The sequence below is a fragment of the Natator depressus genome, chromosome 2 (genome assembly GCF_965152275.1).
Source record: "Natator depressus isolate rNatDep1 chromosome 2, rNatDep2.hap1, whole genome shotgun sequence".
NCBI classification, from domain to species: Eukaryota; Metazoa; Chordata; order Testudines; family Cheloniidae; genus Natator; species Natator depressus.
Genome location: NC_134235.1, coordinates 171081982 through 171098927, shown reverse-complemented (window position 1 = coordinate 171098927; position 16946 = coordinate 171081982). Strand labels below are relative to the sequence as shown.

General features: G+C 39.8%; 1 protein-coding gene across 1 annotated transcript in view; it reads left to right on the top strand.

Annotated features, from left to right (window-relative positions):
- The window catches only part of STK17A (serine/threonine kinase 17a), a 55209-nt gene extending 38641 nt beyond the window's left edge, over positions 1–16568 (top strand). Inside the window, exons 4-7 of the mRNA XM_074945286.1 lie at positions 10638–10764; positions 12162–12210; positions 12302–12481; positions 13423–16568. Of these exons, the coding sequence (XP_074801387.1) occupies positions 10638–10764; positions 12162–12210; positions 12302–12481; positions 13423–13756 (690 nt within the window). The 3' untranslated portion in view covers positions 13757–16568. The remainder of the gene's footprint in view (positions 1–10637; positions 10765–12161; positions 12211–12301; positions 12482–13422) is intronic.
- Positions 16569–16946: the final 378 nt, after the last annotated feature.

The following is a 16946-nucleotide window of genomic DNA, read 5'->3' as shown; positions in this document are numbered from 1 at the left end:
TACAATAGAATAACTTTAACTTTGCATACAGTGTCGCCACACACATTTTACCAGACCAATAATGACCAGTAAATTATGAATTTTCAGATTAATCCTAACCGACATACTTGGTATGAAATTTATCAGAATCTTGTAAAAGGGTTGAACATAGGGGTGTACAGGCTGTCACACATACTAAGTTTTTTGAAATCTTTTAAAGCAGAGAAAATTTGATGACCTGATCTCAGTGATGTGGATGCAGAAACAGTGAGGCCACGTAATGTGGTTAAATGTGAAGGCTGCATCTTATTTGCCAACTATTACCTCAAACTGGCTGGTAAGGTTGTTCTAGTTTGGGTCTCAACTGGAACCAGTGCCCTCTCTGTCCTCAGCCCAGCGAGGGACCCTGCCGTGGATGCCTGAGTCCAGACCCACCTCCTCTCTTCCATGCCAGAAGCAGAGTGGTTGAGATGAGAGGAGTCACAAGCTGTACACTACAGAAGCATACAGAATTACCATGCAATGTGACTGCCCAGCACCAGATCCCAAGCAGTTACTGGGTTACTTAAGGCTTTCTCACCACCAGCTGCACTGGAACCTGCCATAGTTGCAGCAGTTGTAATTTAAATCCCAAATCAGATCTTCTGAATGTTGGATGGAAGGTGGAAAAAATCATTTGGCGATCTTCCATTTTTGCCATATGGGAAAATATGCTTTGACCGCAAAACTGGTGAACAGCCTAGTCCCCAGCATCATAGGAAATCCAGCATACCAGTTTAAGTGAGGGAAAAGTGGAGCTGAAACAGGGAGCAGACAATGGCTACCCTACCCAAGTAGCAAACTGTATCATCCACCAGATGGGAGCCAATCACCTGACCCTGCTCCACCCCCGTCCCCCCAGTGGCATTGGGCAGGATGCTCCCCAGAATTTGGGCCCAGATGATCTCCCCATACCCTGTGGCACAAGGAAGTGGGGGAGGGGAGGTGGAGAAGACCAGCCCTCAAACAGTGAGTGTGAAGGCATGGTGGGGAACAAAGGGGAAGGGTGATGTGGAGCACTTCTTCAGCTGCTCCCTTTTGAAATTGTTCTCTTCCCCTGCCAGACTCCACTGCTCCTGGCCCCACCCCCATCTGGGGGTGAGTATTTATAGCACCATGTAAATCGAACCCAAGTGAATTGGAACTTTTGAGACTTGTCTACTTGTTTATATCTAAGTGAAGCAGCAGCATAAGAACACTTAAAAAAATCTCTAGTGTAAACGTCTTCTGATGGTTTGTGAATGCTGAATATTAATTTTTCTGCTATGTTCTGTTGCTACTGATTTTGTTTATCTATACATTACTGCATTTTGTAAGTAATGCTACCAGCAAATTTAAAAGTCTTAAACTGAACAACATTGAACGCACAACGCTGTCCGGAAAGCTAGTTTATCAGCTAAAACAGATGTCTCACAATATTTACTATCAGAGATGCATCCATATGGCTGTTTGATCCTGGCCAATCTGATTTTCTTTCTAAATCTTTATTCAGTTTATCTTTGGGTTTGTGTTTTTTGTCTACAGTCCATTAACTCCAAACTCTAATCCCAAATATAAAAAAATAAGTCATCTGTCCCAATAATCATTCAGTGGATACTTACAGTAATCAGTAACAACTTAAAGAAACAGTTTCCTCTCTGATCTCTCTTGTTTTTAGAGTTTTATAAGACTCAGAAGGACTGAGCAGATGAGTATATTTACACAAGATATACAATCCCTCTGTTATTTTTGCAGGTGTAAGCATGATATTTGGCCATATACAATACAGCTGGTTATGTCATAATGTGACAAATTATGTAACACCATGATGGGGGGTTGTGCGTCTGAACGTATAGTGTGGCCCAGTGGCAAGAGTCTGTGGGGCCAGTAATGGGGAACCTGGCCCCTCCCTGCTCCATTGGGTTCCAACCCAGGACCCTGTGACGGGCAGCTCAAATGTGTGGCCTAGGGCCAGAGGCAGATTAGTGAGTAGATGAACAAAAAGCAAGAAGAACGCATCACAAAATTAACTTGTAAGTGTATTTGAATTTTAATCTTCTAGTGTGCTGTTATACTAGTAAACTCTTTTGCATATTTTGTGAAAGTAATGAAGTCTTACTAACATGGATCCTTTTTTACAGTCTGTTAAGTCTTTGAAGGGGGAAAAGACCACTGTTCTGACTCCTTTTCTGGAGAGCTCCATAATGTCTCATTTCATAATATTGGCAAATGAGCTCTAGGTTAGTTTTTAACCTAACAAGGCAGTGTGTTTGAAGATCCATTGACACCTTTTCCTTTGGATGGTAATGGTTTCCTAAGGGCATGCAGGATGGTCCATTTTACAAGCTACAGATCTGGAAATCAAACTTGAGTTCTGTTCCCTGCTCTGCTGTTGATTACCATGTGACTTTGAACTCTCTCTTCCTTCATCCCGAAAGTGGGAACGATAAGCTTACCCAGTAATTTAAAACACTCTGAGATTTACTAAGTATTACTAATTTGTTGGTATTTGGGAAACTTGCTTGCACAGAATATATTTGGCAAGCAATGTGTCTAACTCCGATGGCCAAAGGGATTAATGAATCTGGCCTAAAATGTTTGCCTTATTCTAACACTAGTTTCATGTCTGGATCTCTGGAAGGTTTCCTTTCTTTTGTCTGGACCAAATAAAGAGCTTTAGAAAGATCTGTCCAGCTTTTTGTGGTGGTTGACACCTCCACATTAGGTCAGACTATATCCAAAAGAATTTAATCAAAACATTTGTCTATATGTGACTGTTATTGTTACAGTTTAGAAGGATTGTCTCTGAAGAATCAAGATAAACTCTAGGCAGACCAGTCTATGGCACTGACAGCCTCCTTCAAACCAGGTCTTTCCCATGATATTTGCAAGACTTCCATTGAGAGACTAAATGCTGTTGCATTTTACACTGTAGAAAAGTCTAACTTTGAGTTGGCTTACCATGGGTTCAGAGTTGCCACCTGTCCCTCTTTTCCCCTGCAGGATTTGTTTCTTGTCCCACTGAGTGGTTGACTTCAGTAGAGGTTTTCTGCCTTTTTTTTTAAAGAGCAAAATTCAGTGATGCAAGATGATTTTATTGACTTGCAATGAAAGTAAATACATTGGATCACAAACTTAGAATCAAACATCACAACATTGCTGTACTGCTTTTATTTTAATCCAGAGTTGATGGATAGGCTTAGGCTGAAGTTTTCTCTCCCTCTCCCCTGTACCCCATCCCCTTTATGCTGGATAAAAGATCCAGAGTAGTTTAAAGAGGCTTCCTTATTTTATATTGGTGTTTGGTTGATAAACTTAATCTCTGGGTGTGGGGATGTTTGTGGGGAGGGGAATTGTGAATGGAGAAGCACGTGGAAAAAGGAGAAAATATAGGGAAGGAGGAAGAGAACCCAATCTGCGGAGGCGGGGGGAGAAGGGAGTAAGAAATGAAAACCTAGGGAAAGATGCACCACTTATCTGTAAGAAAGAAATGAGAAAACAGAGTGAAGTCAGGAAGGAAAAAGGTTAAGAAATGTTCTACATGCAGCACCATCCTTCATCCCCTGTTTATCTGCTTCTCCTGTAAGTGCTTTGGCACCTTCTTCTATTCATGAAATGCTCTCCCCCAAAACCACTAGCAAAATTACTGCAGTCTTCAGAACAGTGCTGTAACTCCATTCCTGCTATGCCTACCATAAAGTGTCTAATGCAGTGGCTAGGCAAGTGGCCTGTTATAAATGAAAATTAATCAGTCTCTTAGAATGATCAAATAACTACATGAAACTAGAGGAGTTCTTAGATAAAGGTAAAGCATTATACACATGTTGTAATTATCCCCAAAAACAAGCATTAAACTCAAGTTCACAATTAAGGTTAAACTTAAAAAAAAATTCAAAAATGTTAAATTTGAGGCTACGAAGTCGAAATAAATTTAATCTGGGACTATAAATACTATTATACACAAATACTCATAATTATTTAGTAATGGCATGGCATCACTACAGGGTAGAATTAAGGTATATAGGTACCCTACCTGCATTTCCATTCTTTTAAGCATAACCTTAACTCTGAATTTCTTGAGTTTGTAATGTTTGTTTACCCTTGAGTGAGTGATATGTAATCCACTTTATTGCCAGTTCAGTGTAGTCTTTATCTAGGAATATCCTTGTTTTTCCTTTTGAATATTAAAAACTTCATAGATGAACGTGAATCAAGAACCCCCATAGAATGTTTACCTGTGATATTTATAATTATTTGAAGATATATAGTAACAAAATTTCAATCTTCTTTGAACTTTTAGGGCCAGATTCACCAGTACACTTTGCTTTACTTTGCTGAAACAATGCAAAGCAACCAGAATATACTGACCAGTTTTCCCCCAGTTCCTGACCTCCATGTTCCCCTCCAGGCTCTAATCTGTACCTTGCTCAGGATTCACTGTCTTCTCTGAGATAGCTTGGCTTATCTCTGTTTTGAAAGTGGGCATCTTTGCTCTGCATACTTCTAGCTTCACTCCCATTGAGCACAATAAAAGAGGGCACTTCATGGTCTTCTCTGTAGAAGAATGTTATTCTTCAACCCCGTCAAAGTAATTTTCAGTTACAAAAAATGGCATATTAATAACTATTTAATCCCTAATCTTCAAATGTAACCAATGTACAAGATTTCAGAGTTGTAACCATAGGGAAATTTTGAAGAGTCTGTATTATTCTGTTAAGACCCTTTGGGGCAAAGCAATGGTCTGACAGGGTGCTTAATTTATTAAAAGGACCCATTTTGAAATTTTTGGCTCAATTAGTAAACTAATTTCCCTGTCAACACTCAAACTTCTTTTGGAATTCAAGTGTTATAAGTTTGGGGAGGATAAGCTTTATTCTTCACAGATAACAGTGGTTGAATCCTTGCTTTAAGTGCAAAATTCAGCTTAACCTGAACTATGGAACCATGACAGGCGCTGTCATAATATATAACAATGAAGGCAAAACTACATATTATGTCCTTGGCTTATCTACATTACCATATATTCCTATTGCCATTACACATCTTTTGCCCCACTCTGTGTTGTAAGCTATGCCCATCGGTTGCATCCTGTCGTTATTCATATTGTAAACTTAGAGGCAGGGACTTAAATTTTTTTTTTTTTTTTTTTACTTCGTCCAGTGTACATCACAGTGGGTCCCCAATCCTAATTGGGGCCTTTGAGTGTTACTCTGTGTGTGTGTGAATTAATTCTTGATTTTTAAAAAAAATATTTTATATAAGTTAATTGATATTTCAATAAGAATTAGATTATCTTGAGCAGTATAACTGTCCTGTTTGTAAAAAGCAATGGATGTCATTGAAGAGTAAACTTATTTTGGCAACTGTACCTCACTTAATAAAATCCTGATGACTCTTCTTATGAGGCTTACAGTTTTCATGAAACATTGCCAGTAAAAACTTCTCTCACTTAAATATTGCTTTCTCTGTTTTCCCTTTCATATAACAACTCAGTTGCCCACTGTGAGGTGTGTCTAAGGGTATGTCTACACTGCAGTCAGAAGTGTGGCTATCTCAGTGGCTCTCAACCACACCAGACTAGCCCTTTTAGGAGTTTGATTTGTCTTGCATATCCCAGAGTTTCACTTTACAATATTTATATTCCATAAACTAGCAACAAAATCAGACCTAGAAATACAAAAGTTTCACAGCAATTGCTTACTTTCTCATTTTTACCATACAGTTATAAAATGAATCAATTGGAATATAAATGTACTTACATTTCAGTGTATAGTATCTATAGCAGTATAAAGAAGTCATTGTCTGTATGAAATTTTAGTTTGCACTGACTTTGCTAGTGCTTTTTATGTAGCCTGTTGTAAAACTAGGCAATATTTAGATGAGTCGATGTACTTCCTCAAAGATCTCTGCATACCCCTGGTTGAGAACCGCTGAGCTAGCTTTTTTTTCGAGCTGGCTTGAATAACCATGGCAATGAGACCATGACAGCATGGGCTGTGCAAGCCCGTATGGAACCCTGGGTATGTACCTGAGTGGCTAGCCCATTCTATTGTGCTGCTGCAGCTTCCCTGTTGTCATTTGACCTGGCTATTTCAAAGCTAACTTGTATACATCTACACATATTGCAGCCACACCTCTGATTGCCATGGCATGGAGATCAGTATATATGCACATTTGTTTTTTTCAATACAAATTAGTACAGAACAAACCAGAATTATAAAACATGCTCCTGTACAGTGCCATAAGCTTCAGCATGACAACCTAGCGCCACTTGGTGAGAGAATTTACTATTGATATATGCAGTGAACATGATCTATGTATTGCCTTCTTTGTGCCAACTCACTTTTGCAAGAATGGAGGAATTTATTAAAGCTATTACAGTATTTAAAACTTCCTAAAGTGTCCTAAAAATGTAGCAGGCATAACTGGCCTGAGCATTTTTAAACATGCTTGCATAATACTTTACTTTCCTACCCAATAACATAGCATCATAGAAGATTAGGGTTGGAAGAGAGCTCAAGAGGTCCTCTAGTCCAACCCCCTGCTCAAAGCAGGACCAACACCAACTAAATCATCCCAGCTAGGGCTTTGTCAAGCCGGCCTTAAAAACCTCTAAGGATGGAGATTCCACCATCTCCCTAGGAAACCCATTACAGTGCTTCACCACCCTCCTAGTGAAATAGTTTTTCCTAATATCCAACCTAGACCACTGCAGCTTGAGACCATTGTTCCTTGCTCTGTCATCTGCCACCACTGAGAACAGCCTAACTACATCCTCTTTGGAACCCCACTTCAGGTAGTTGAAGGCTGCTATCAAATCCCTCCTCACTTTTCTCTTCCACAGACTAAATAATCCCAGTTCCCTCAGCCTCTCCTCATAAGTCATGTGCTCCAGCCCCTGATAATTTTTGTTGCCCTCCGCTGGACTCTCTCCAATTTTTCCACATCCTTTCTGAAGTGGGGGGCCCAAAACTGGACACAATACTCCAGATGTGGCCTCAGCAGTGCCGAACAGAGGGGAATAATCGCTTCCCTCGACCTGCTGACAGTGCTCCTACTAATACAGCCCAATATACCGTTAGCCTTCTTGGCAACAAGAGCACACTGCTGACTCATATCCAACTTCCCATTCACTGAAATCCCTCAGTCCTTTTCTGCAGAGCTGCCGCTTAGCCAGTCAGTCTCCAGCCTGTAGCAGTGTATGGGATTCTTCCGTCGTAAGTGCGGGACTCTGCACTTGTCCTTGTTGAACCTCATCAGATTTCTTTTGGCCCAATCCTCCAGTTTGTCTAGGTCACTCTGGACCCTATCCCTTCCCTCCAGTATATCTACCGCTCCCCCCAGCTTAGTGTCATCCGCGAACTTGCTGAGGGTGCAATCCATCCCATCATCCAGATCATTAATGAAGATGTTGAACAAAACCGGCACCAGGACAGACCCCTGGTGTTCTGCTTGATATGGGCTGCCAACTAGACATCGAGCTGTTGATCACTACCCGTTGAGCCCAACGATCTAGCCAGCTTTCTATCCACCTTAAAGTCCATTCATCCAATCCATACCTCTTTTAACTTGCTGGCATAAATACTGTGCGAGACCCTATCAAAAGCTTTGCTAAAGTCAATATATATCATGTCCACCGCTTTCCCCATATCCACAGAGCCAGTTATCTCATCATAGAAGGCAATCAGGTTGGTCAGGCATGACTTGCCTTTGGAGAATCCATGTTGACTGTTCCTGATCACCTTCCTCTCCTCCAAGTGATTCAAAATGGATTCCTTGAGGACCTGCTCCATGATTTTTCCATGGACTGAGGTGAGGCTGACTGGTCTATAGTTCCCTGGATTCTCTTTCCCTTTTTTAAAGATGGGTACTATATTTGCCTTTTTCCAATTGTCTGGGACCTCCCATAATCGCCACGAGTTTTCAAAGATAATGGCCAATGGCTCTGCAATCACATCAGCAAACTTCCTCAGCACCCTCAGATGCATTAGATCTGGCCCCATGGATTGTGTACGTCCAGCTTTTCTAAATAGTCCTTAACTTGTTCTTTCACTACTGAGAGCTACTCACCTCCTCCCCATACTATGCTGCCCAGTGCAGCAGTCTGGGAGCTGACCTTGTCTGTGAAGACACAGATAAAAAAAGATTGAATACTTCAGCTTTTTCCACATCTGTCACTAGGTTGCCTCCCCCATTCAGTAAGGGTCCCACACTTTCCCTGACCTTTTTCTTGTTGCTAACATACCAGTAGAAACTCTTCTTGTTACCCTTCACATCCCTTGCTAGCTGCAACTCTAATTGTGCTTTGGCCTTCCTGATTACACACCTGCATGCTCGAGCAATATTTTTATAGTTCTCCCATGTCATCTGTTCAAGCTTCCACTTCTTGTAAGCTTCCTTTTTGCATTTAAGCTCACCAAAGATTTCTGTTAAGCCAAGCTGGTCGCCTGCCATATTTGCTATTTTTTCTGCACATCAGGATGGTTGTTCCTGTGCCCTCAATAAGGCTTCTTTAAAATTCAGCCAGCTCTCCTGGACTCCTTTCCCCCTCATATTAGCCTCCCAGGGGATCCTGCCCATCTGTTCTCTGAGAGAGTCAAAGTCTGCTTTTCTGAAGTCCAGGGTCCGTATTCTGCTGCTCTCCTTTCTTCCTTTTGTCAGGATCTTGAACTCTATCATCTCATGGTCACTGCTGCCCAGGTTGCCACCCACTTCTACTTCCCCTACCAATTCTTCCCTGTTTGTGAGCAGCAAGTCAAGAGGAGCATGGCCCCTAGTTGGTTCCTCCAGCACTTGCACCAGGAAGTTGTCCCCAACACTCTTCCAAAAACTTCCTGGATTGTCTGTGCACTGCTGTGTTGCTCTCCCAGCAGATGTCAGGGTGATTGAAGTCCCCCATGAGGACCAGGGCCTGTGATCTGGAAACTTCTGTTAGTTGTCCGAAGAAAGCCTCGTGTACCTCATCCTCCTAACATTTTTCCGCCACGACCATACCACAGTACAGAATTGGCCTGAAGATTTTGGAGAGGGTTAACGTGCAGATTCTAGAACCACCAGCAGTTGGCTGATGCTTGCTTCTTTCTGTTCCTTCCCAATTCACAGATTGATCTGGGGGCAGAGGTGAAAGTAAGCCGGTATGCTCCGGTCCAGTGTACCGGCAAGAGCCGGTGCACCGTACCGGGGCAGCCTGGCTTCCCCAGGGGGGGCAATTTAAAGGGCCTGCGGCTCCCAGCAGTGGCTGGAGCCGCAGGCCCTTTAAATTGCTTCCAGAGCCCCGCTGCTGGAGCCCTGGGGTAGCGGCTGCGGGGCTCCAGTGGCTATTTAAAGGGCCCAGGGCTCCCCTGCTTCTACTGCCCCGGCCCTTTAAATAGCCGCCGGAGCCCCACCACTGCTACTCCAGGGCTCTGGGGGCTATTTAAAGGACTGGGGCAGTAGAAGCAGGGGAGCCCCGGGCCCTTTAAATAGCCCCCGGAGCTCCGAGCTGCTACTGCTACCCCGGTGGGGGAGTAGAGAGGGCACTTACCTCACAGGGTGGGCTGGGGCTGGCTCTGACCCCCTCAGCTCCACCCCTTCCGGGGGCCAGAGCTGGCCCCAGCGTACCGGTAAGTCACTCGACTTACTTTCACCCCTGTCTGGGGGGGTCTTCCAGAAATATAGGAACCTGTGACTGAGTGGATTTCATGGGACCCAAAGATCAACCAGATGGGGACTGTGAATAATGTGATCTTTTGGAAATATCAGTGACAAACATAAGTCAATCTTTGCAAGGAAAATAGGAAAAACTTATGAAAACGAGTATTCCTGACATACTTAGGTCATCAAAACCCTGAAGATCCATAGTCTTGGTCTCCATGGTTCCCTAAGCCTGACTTTGGTAGTACTCAGAAAATATTTTACCATGGAACTTCTTTAATGATTACAAACATAATTTTGAAGGATGACAGACAAGGAATTCATTACTACAGGAGAAAACACACGTTTATCCAAGGTTAGCATTTGACTTACATGTTGATTCTTAAAGTAAACAGTCCAAGTGCCTGAAAAATTTAACACTTTATATTCTTGTAGATAGTAACAAATTTAAATGTTCTAAAATAAAATGTTTTTTAGTTCTAATAGCAAAAGCAGAATTGAGGTCAGTCACAATAGATAAAATCGCTGTATCTCAAAACAGACTGTCCGAAATAACTAACATGCTTTTTTATATCTTTAGAGTTGAAGACACTGAAATAAAAAGTGTCTTAAAATGTCAGTGTCTTCTAATAAATTAGAGCTCCACAGTAATAAAAGCAAGTAAGTGATGGCAAAAATATTGATGGAGTCTCCACATATAGATGGTGTTAAACTGTAGGTACTGGTGTATTTTTAGAAATATCCTAGTCTGAGAATGGCAGATGTTTGATTTCTCAGCCATACAGATACCATCCTACTGTTGGAGTCTTATTTTCCAGTGTAAGTCCTTGACTAATGGAGTCTTTAAAAGAAAAAAACAGTGCTTTTTTTTTTTTTTAATGTGCTGAAAAATGCATCCTCTTTATTTTTGTGCTCAAAACAAAACTGCACTCCTACAATACTATAGTCAAGTATAGATTTGAGTGCTTAAAAAGCCTGGTCATTTCTTTGATTCTTTTGTTTTTCAGCCCCAGAATATTCTGCTAACTAGTGAATCTCCTTTGGGAGACATTAAGATAGTTGATTTTGGCCTTTCCAGAATACTGAAAAGCAGTGAAGAGCTAAGAGAAATTATGGGAACTCCTGAATATGTGGGTAAGTACAGTAGAACCTCAGAGTTGCAAACAGCAGAGTTACAAATTTACCAGTCAACCACACACCTCATTTGGAACTGGAAAAACGCAATCAGACAGCAGCAGAGACAGAAAAAAAGCAAATATATTACAGTAACTGTGGTAAATGTAAACTACTAAAAAAAAATAGTTTAAAAAAAATTGACATGGTAAGGAAACTGTTTCTGTGCTTGTTTCATTTAAATTAAGATGGTTAAAAGCAGCATTTTTCTTCTGCATAGTAAAGCTTCAAAGCTCTATTAAGTCAATGTTCAGTTGTAAACTTTTGAAAGAACAACCATAATGTTTTGTTCAGAGTTACGAACGACCTCCATTCCCGAGCTGTTCATAACTCTGAGCTGCTTCTTTGGATTTGATGTTGTCTGGAAGTAATATTTACAAAAGAAAGGAAAAACCTTCAACTTTAGACAATCATAATCCTATAAATTACTCTGTAACACTACAAAAGATGGATGCCTTTACCATTTATAAAGATCCAAATGCTAGAAGATAGTGTTTCTGTATGGCATCATTAGACATTAATAAAAGTCCAGTACAAATACAGGACCATAAGAAAAATCTTAATATATTAAATTATAACTTTAAAATGAAATAACTGGAGCCACTAACAACCTTGCCCTTAGCATTTTAAAAACTATAACTTGAACTTATTTGGCAGGATCTTATGTTCTGTGAGTGAAAAACGTTTGTCTGCTTTGTTTGCAATCTATAGTATGAGCTGGTCCCTGAGTTTTCTGCAGTGCTGTGGAAATGGGGAGACAATTGACATCTGGCTGTAGAACGAATATCCTTCTGGGAAAATGGCTTTTCTGCCATGTTCAGTAGTGAGATCCGCACTGCTATTGGTAGCATATTCATTAATGCTCTGTTAACTGATCCTGGGCCTGGGCGGTGGAACCAAAATGTGGATTTTTATTGCTGTTCACTCTAAACTCTCTAAAATTTTTAGAGCTGTTCACTCAGAGTGCTTGCCAAACTGACATGATAGCAGATAGCTTTGTAAAAGTCTTCCCTTTCCACAGGAGTGGAGCTAGCAATGACCACTCACATTCTGAATCATTTTACTTGCTAGTAGGAAAGATTAGCCAGTCTTAGGTATTCAGAATTCTATAATTTGATTTTTACTTTTTTAAATCTGTTACAGATTTTTAAATTTAACGTGGTCCAGATTTTCTTTCAAATGTTCTCGTCATATTTCAGATTATGCAAGATGGGTTGCATTGTTAAGTCTTCGAAATTTCCTTTTTGCATTGTAATATTGGCTTGTAAAGTATGACTTTGCATATAAATGAGTAAATATAGATTTCTCTTTGTTCAAAATAGAACTAGAACTTACCTTATGCTTTTTTTTCATAATAGCACCTGAAATTCTGAGTTATGACCCAATCAGTACAGCAACAGACATGTGGTAAGTGTAGCCTTTAATATTTACAACTTTTACGAAATTGAACTTAAAATTTTTTTTTACTTTACTCTTTTTTCTTTTTTTTTAAATTTAGGAGCATTGGAGTACTAGCATATGTCATGCTAACAGGGATATCGCCTTTCTTAGGAGATGATAAACAAGAAACATTCTTAAATATAGCACAAATGAACATAAATTACTCAGAGGAAGATTTTGACCTTATATCAGAGTCTGCTGTGGATTTCATCAAAACCCTTTTGGTTAAGAAACCTGAGTAAGTTCAGTAAAAAGCAGTCTGTTCCAGAGACTAAATGAGTTCAAAATACTGCTACCAGCTAAAGCATTGTCTGAGTCATTCATAGACTAGAGATGGTGTAAAATGTCCTGCAGTAGAACATTAATTTGCACTTCATTATGTATAACCACGTTTTGTGTCTACAAAAAGGCACATTTCCCATTTCTCATAAATGAATGCTGTAATGAGTCTTGTATTGCTAAGACTTCGTTATTTATTACAAAATACACTATACTTGGCAAAAACTAAATGAATAAAGTAAAATGTGTAGTGTAGTATCTTTGCTCTTTTGCCAAGTTAGTTAGTTTGCAGTTAACTTCCGAGCCTGTGTGGTTTAGTGACGTGTTTTGCTGTCTTTTGTTGAACTGACTGTTAGTCAAATATATTGTTACTTGTGAACTGAGCAGATTTGACCTGGTTGCCATTGGAAGGCAAATATGAAGCCCCACAATGCTGCTTCTGTTCTGAAAAGTATCTGTCGCACTTTATGTATTCTTCCCGTTGGCTCAGCAACTGTCTGCATAGTTGCCTCGGACAAACAACAGCAAGCAACAGCAAGGATGCAAGTATTTCACAGCTTGGTATAAATCGTTGTGTATAATTAGACTGCTTCTCTCTGTTTTATATTTCATTGGATTTGATAGCAAGGTATATAAAACAAATAGACTAGAGGATGTAAAACCCTCAGCTATTTTACTGGGCGGCTCTTGCTCCTGATTTTTTTCTTTACAATTGGTGGATATTAGCACAGTTTTGTAAGTCCGTTCCATAGCTGATCTGTCAGTCCTATTTAATGCAAAGTCATATCCCTAGAAAAAGCTGTTTAATCTTTCTAGTTCTTATCCAAGGTCTCGCGTTTGGTGTTCCTCTTTTGACACGCCTTCTGACATTCTTTTGAATGAGCCTTCTTTTCTCCATAGGGAACGGGCAACAGCTGAAGAATGTCTGCAACACCCATGGCTAGCACCAAGTGATATTCCAGCCCCTGTGTGCAGCATGAAGAGTACAGCCGATGAGGTAAATACTGTCATCCAAAAAGATGGAGATTCTGCCTCTGAAAATTCTACAGATGCTGAGAAAACTGAAGGAGAGGAGTCAATAGTGACAGAGGAACTAATTGTAGTGGCTTCGTATACACTGGGACAGTGTAGGCAGTCAGAAAAAGAAAAAATAACTGAGCAGAAAGCCATTTCCAAAAGGTTTAAATTTGAAGAACCATTGCTGCAAGAAATACCAGGAGAATTCATTTACTGAACTGTGTGGGACTTTGTAGCTGTAACTTAAAGGGAATCGTTCCTCCAAAAAAAAGTTCATGTCCAAGTGAATCTCGCATTGATGTGCAACCAACTTTCCAGGTAAAAAGGAAAACGTTGATGAAAGGCAGCTAAGAAAACCGTGCCAAGCTTTTAACTTCATAGGATGCTTAAACAAGACTTCCAAGATGGCTGACAGGAGTGCAACAGCAATTATGGCTTACTTTCTGAGTTCACATTGTTCTTGATATTTGATTTATTCAAACTTTGTCTTCAGATAGCAGGGAATACTTACTAGCTGTTCATGTTCTGGAGAAGCTGATGGTATGAGGAGTTTCATCAATGACAGAAGAAATGCTAAAAGACTCATTTTTTGATTAATTTGCCATTAGATGTAAATACACAGGGCCAGATTTGCCTCTGACATTCCTTTTTTTACATTGATATAACCCAGTGATTTCAGTGGCTAACTTCTGATTAAGAATGGTGTGAGAAGAGTGAGGCCAACTGAATCTACACTCAATTTTTTTTTTTTTAAAATTATGAATTTTGGAGTTGGGGTTCTTCTGGAAGAGTCATTGTGACTACTTCTCATTCCTCTAATTACCATCTGTGGAAGAGAGAAAGTCCGTAAACTCAGTTGTGTGACCCCATAAGCTGAGGAAGGAACACTCCATTACCTGAATAGAATAAATTGAGGTCTGAGAAGCACCTATCCTTCAGATACAGGGTAAGGTGGTATATCTATGACTGGACAAAGAGTAGGATTGGGCAGCTGTATAGATGTGACACAGTTGTCAGTGAGGATGGTCCCTCTTTAGGATAATTTAGGGACCAACTTGGCAGCAAACTTCTGGCAGGCTCTGTGACATACAGATGCCAGGACCTCAGATCGAGCCCTTAATTTTCTGAGATGTTTCAATATCAATGCAGTTCCAAAGTTCCATTTTTGTGTAATTGAAGTTTACTGCTATTATCTCATGTACTGTTAACTGTTCAACTATTTATTTTGTTTCCCCATGTTGTTCACAATTCCTTGATAATAAATCCTTTATAAAGAAGTTTTCTTGCTATGACACCACAAATAGGAACTCTCCTAAATTAGATTCTTCATTTCTACAATACTCCAATTTTTTTTCTACTCTCATGCAGCACAAACCAGAATGTGCTTACCATTTAATTCTTTGGTACTACCAACCCGAGGTTCCCAGTACTAATCTCGAAAATTCTGTCTTCACACAAGAGATAAATGGTAGTTTACTAATAAGCACAAATAGGTTTCATTACAAATGTTTGTATGAGGTAGCTGTTAATATGGTTGTAATAAAGCAGGGAAGAGATGTTACATACATAAAGAAGAAAACGGCATGAAAAGCAGTGTGACCTAGAGTGAGAAGCTGTGTGTATCTTTCCTTAAGGGCTCCGAGCCAGCAGTTTGTCTGATTTGCTTTCAGCGGAAGGCACATCAGGAAAATTGCATCTATAAACTACTATATTCCATCATACTTAGCTTGCTTTGTCCCTGTTGAATTATAATCTGAATATTCATGTAGATAGGGCAGCATCTCAGTCCGTGAAGACCTTTCATATAATGTACAGTAGTTGTCTACTCAAAACTGATCCAAACTGAATAACTCATTCATATTGTAACAGTCAGGTGATTGATTTGTTTGAAGCATTTAGACTTGTACATTTGTTACATTAAGATTACTCCTCCTGCAAACAATATCCATCAAGCTTTTATATCATTAGAGTTAAGTTTTCAAGCAAGATTTTGGATAGCTGTGGAAAAACTAATAAAAACAAAGTTCTAACAAAGGAAGGTTACTTGTGTCCTAGCCTACATTCTAGATTTGTCTTTCTTTTAGCTATGGAAATGACCAACAGTGGTCAGATTATGACACGTTGTTTGGTGAACTCAGTGCTTGATCCCTACCAAACATTGTTGCATGGATTCAGGAGTTGAAGTCCTCTCACAGTATTTTCTGTCCTTATACTTGGATCACGTGACCAAAGCAGCTGTGTTGGTCAGGGTGTGTCAACTTTCAAAACTCACATCAAGCACAACTAAAATGACAATTTCTCACCCACACCCATAGTGTCCAGGGAAATTTTAACTATTTTTTTACACTTCCTTGACTAACACAAACTGAACAGTAAGAATTAGATGTCTGAACATGTGCTTATACTCTAAATCTACACTGTCTAAAATAGAAGTTACTGAAGAGGGAACATCTGACTTTGCCATGTTCGGATATCTGAGTACCAACTAACAGTTTGTAATTTCAGTTCTTGGTATTTCATTTCATAATCATTTGATGCAGGACCCTTAAATCTATTTTAATTCCTGTGTGTAACTATACAATAGGCTGGTTAATAGCGAAGTTTCAGTAATACAGGTCAAGTGGAGAGATTGAGCTGCATACCTTTTGTCCTAGGTCTTTTAGTTTCTATTGTATGATAGTGAAACTTGAAAACATATTTAAATGAGTTATGTTTGTTACAAGGCCAGCTTCCTTTGAATTGGCTGCTTTGAGATTTCCAATGTGCTGCATTTTTTGTTAACTTTTTGTGCCTTAAGGTGGATTTGTACAATACTTTTTAAAATCATTCCGAATTTGTATAAATGTATGTAAAAGTTTTGGTTTGTAAGTTATAAATAAAGCACGTTAAGTTGGTCTATATAATGGAAAAAATAAAGTTTCTGTTAATGTATTATTGAAGTGCTGTGAGCCAGTTCCACACACAGCTGAAGCTTTCACAGTTATTTCCATTCCATTATAAATATGTACAGCTGTAATTGCAGTATTGCTATTGCTAAGGCATAGAAAGGATCTATTCAGATTATTTGGTATTAATGGTGTGTATTTCAGAGACTCACTATGACAAGGTACAAATCTAAAAAAACTGAGCACGGTTTCAGGTCTGTAAAATGGAATGGGGAAACTAGTTCCAGTCCAAAGAATCAACTTATTTTTACAGATCAGTGATGTGTTCTCATGCTAAGTATTTCAGCAGCTTCCTAGGGGCACAGGTACCATGGTGCTATCTGAATAAATTTTGTAGCATACCAACCATTGGGCTGCCTGGAGGGATCTGTCAGAAGAACGTGGTGGAAAACAAATAGCTTAGTTGACTTTTAGAAATTTAGATAATGCTTAGCAATTTTAGGTCTCTGGTATTAGAGGGTT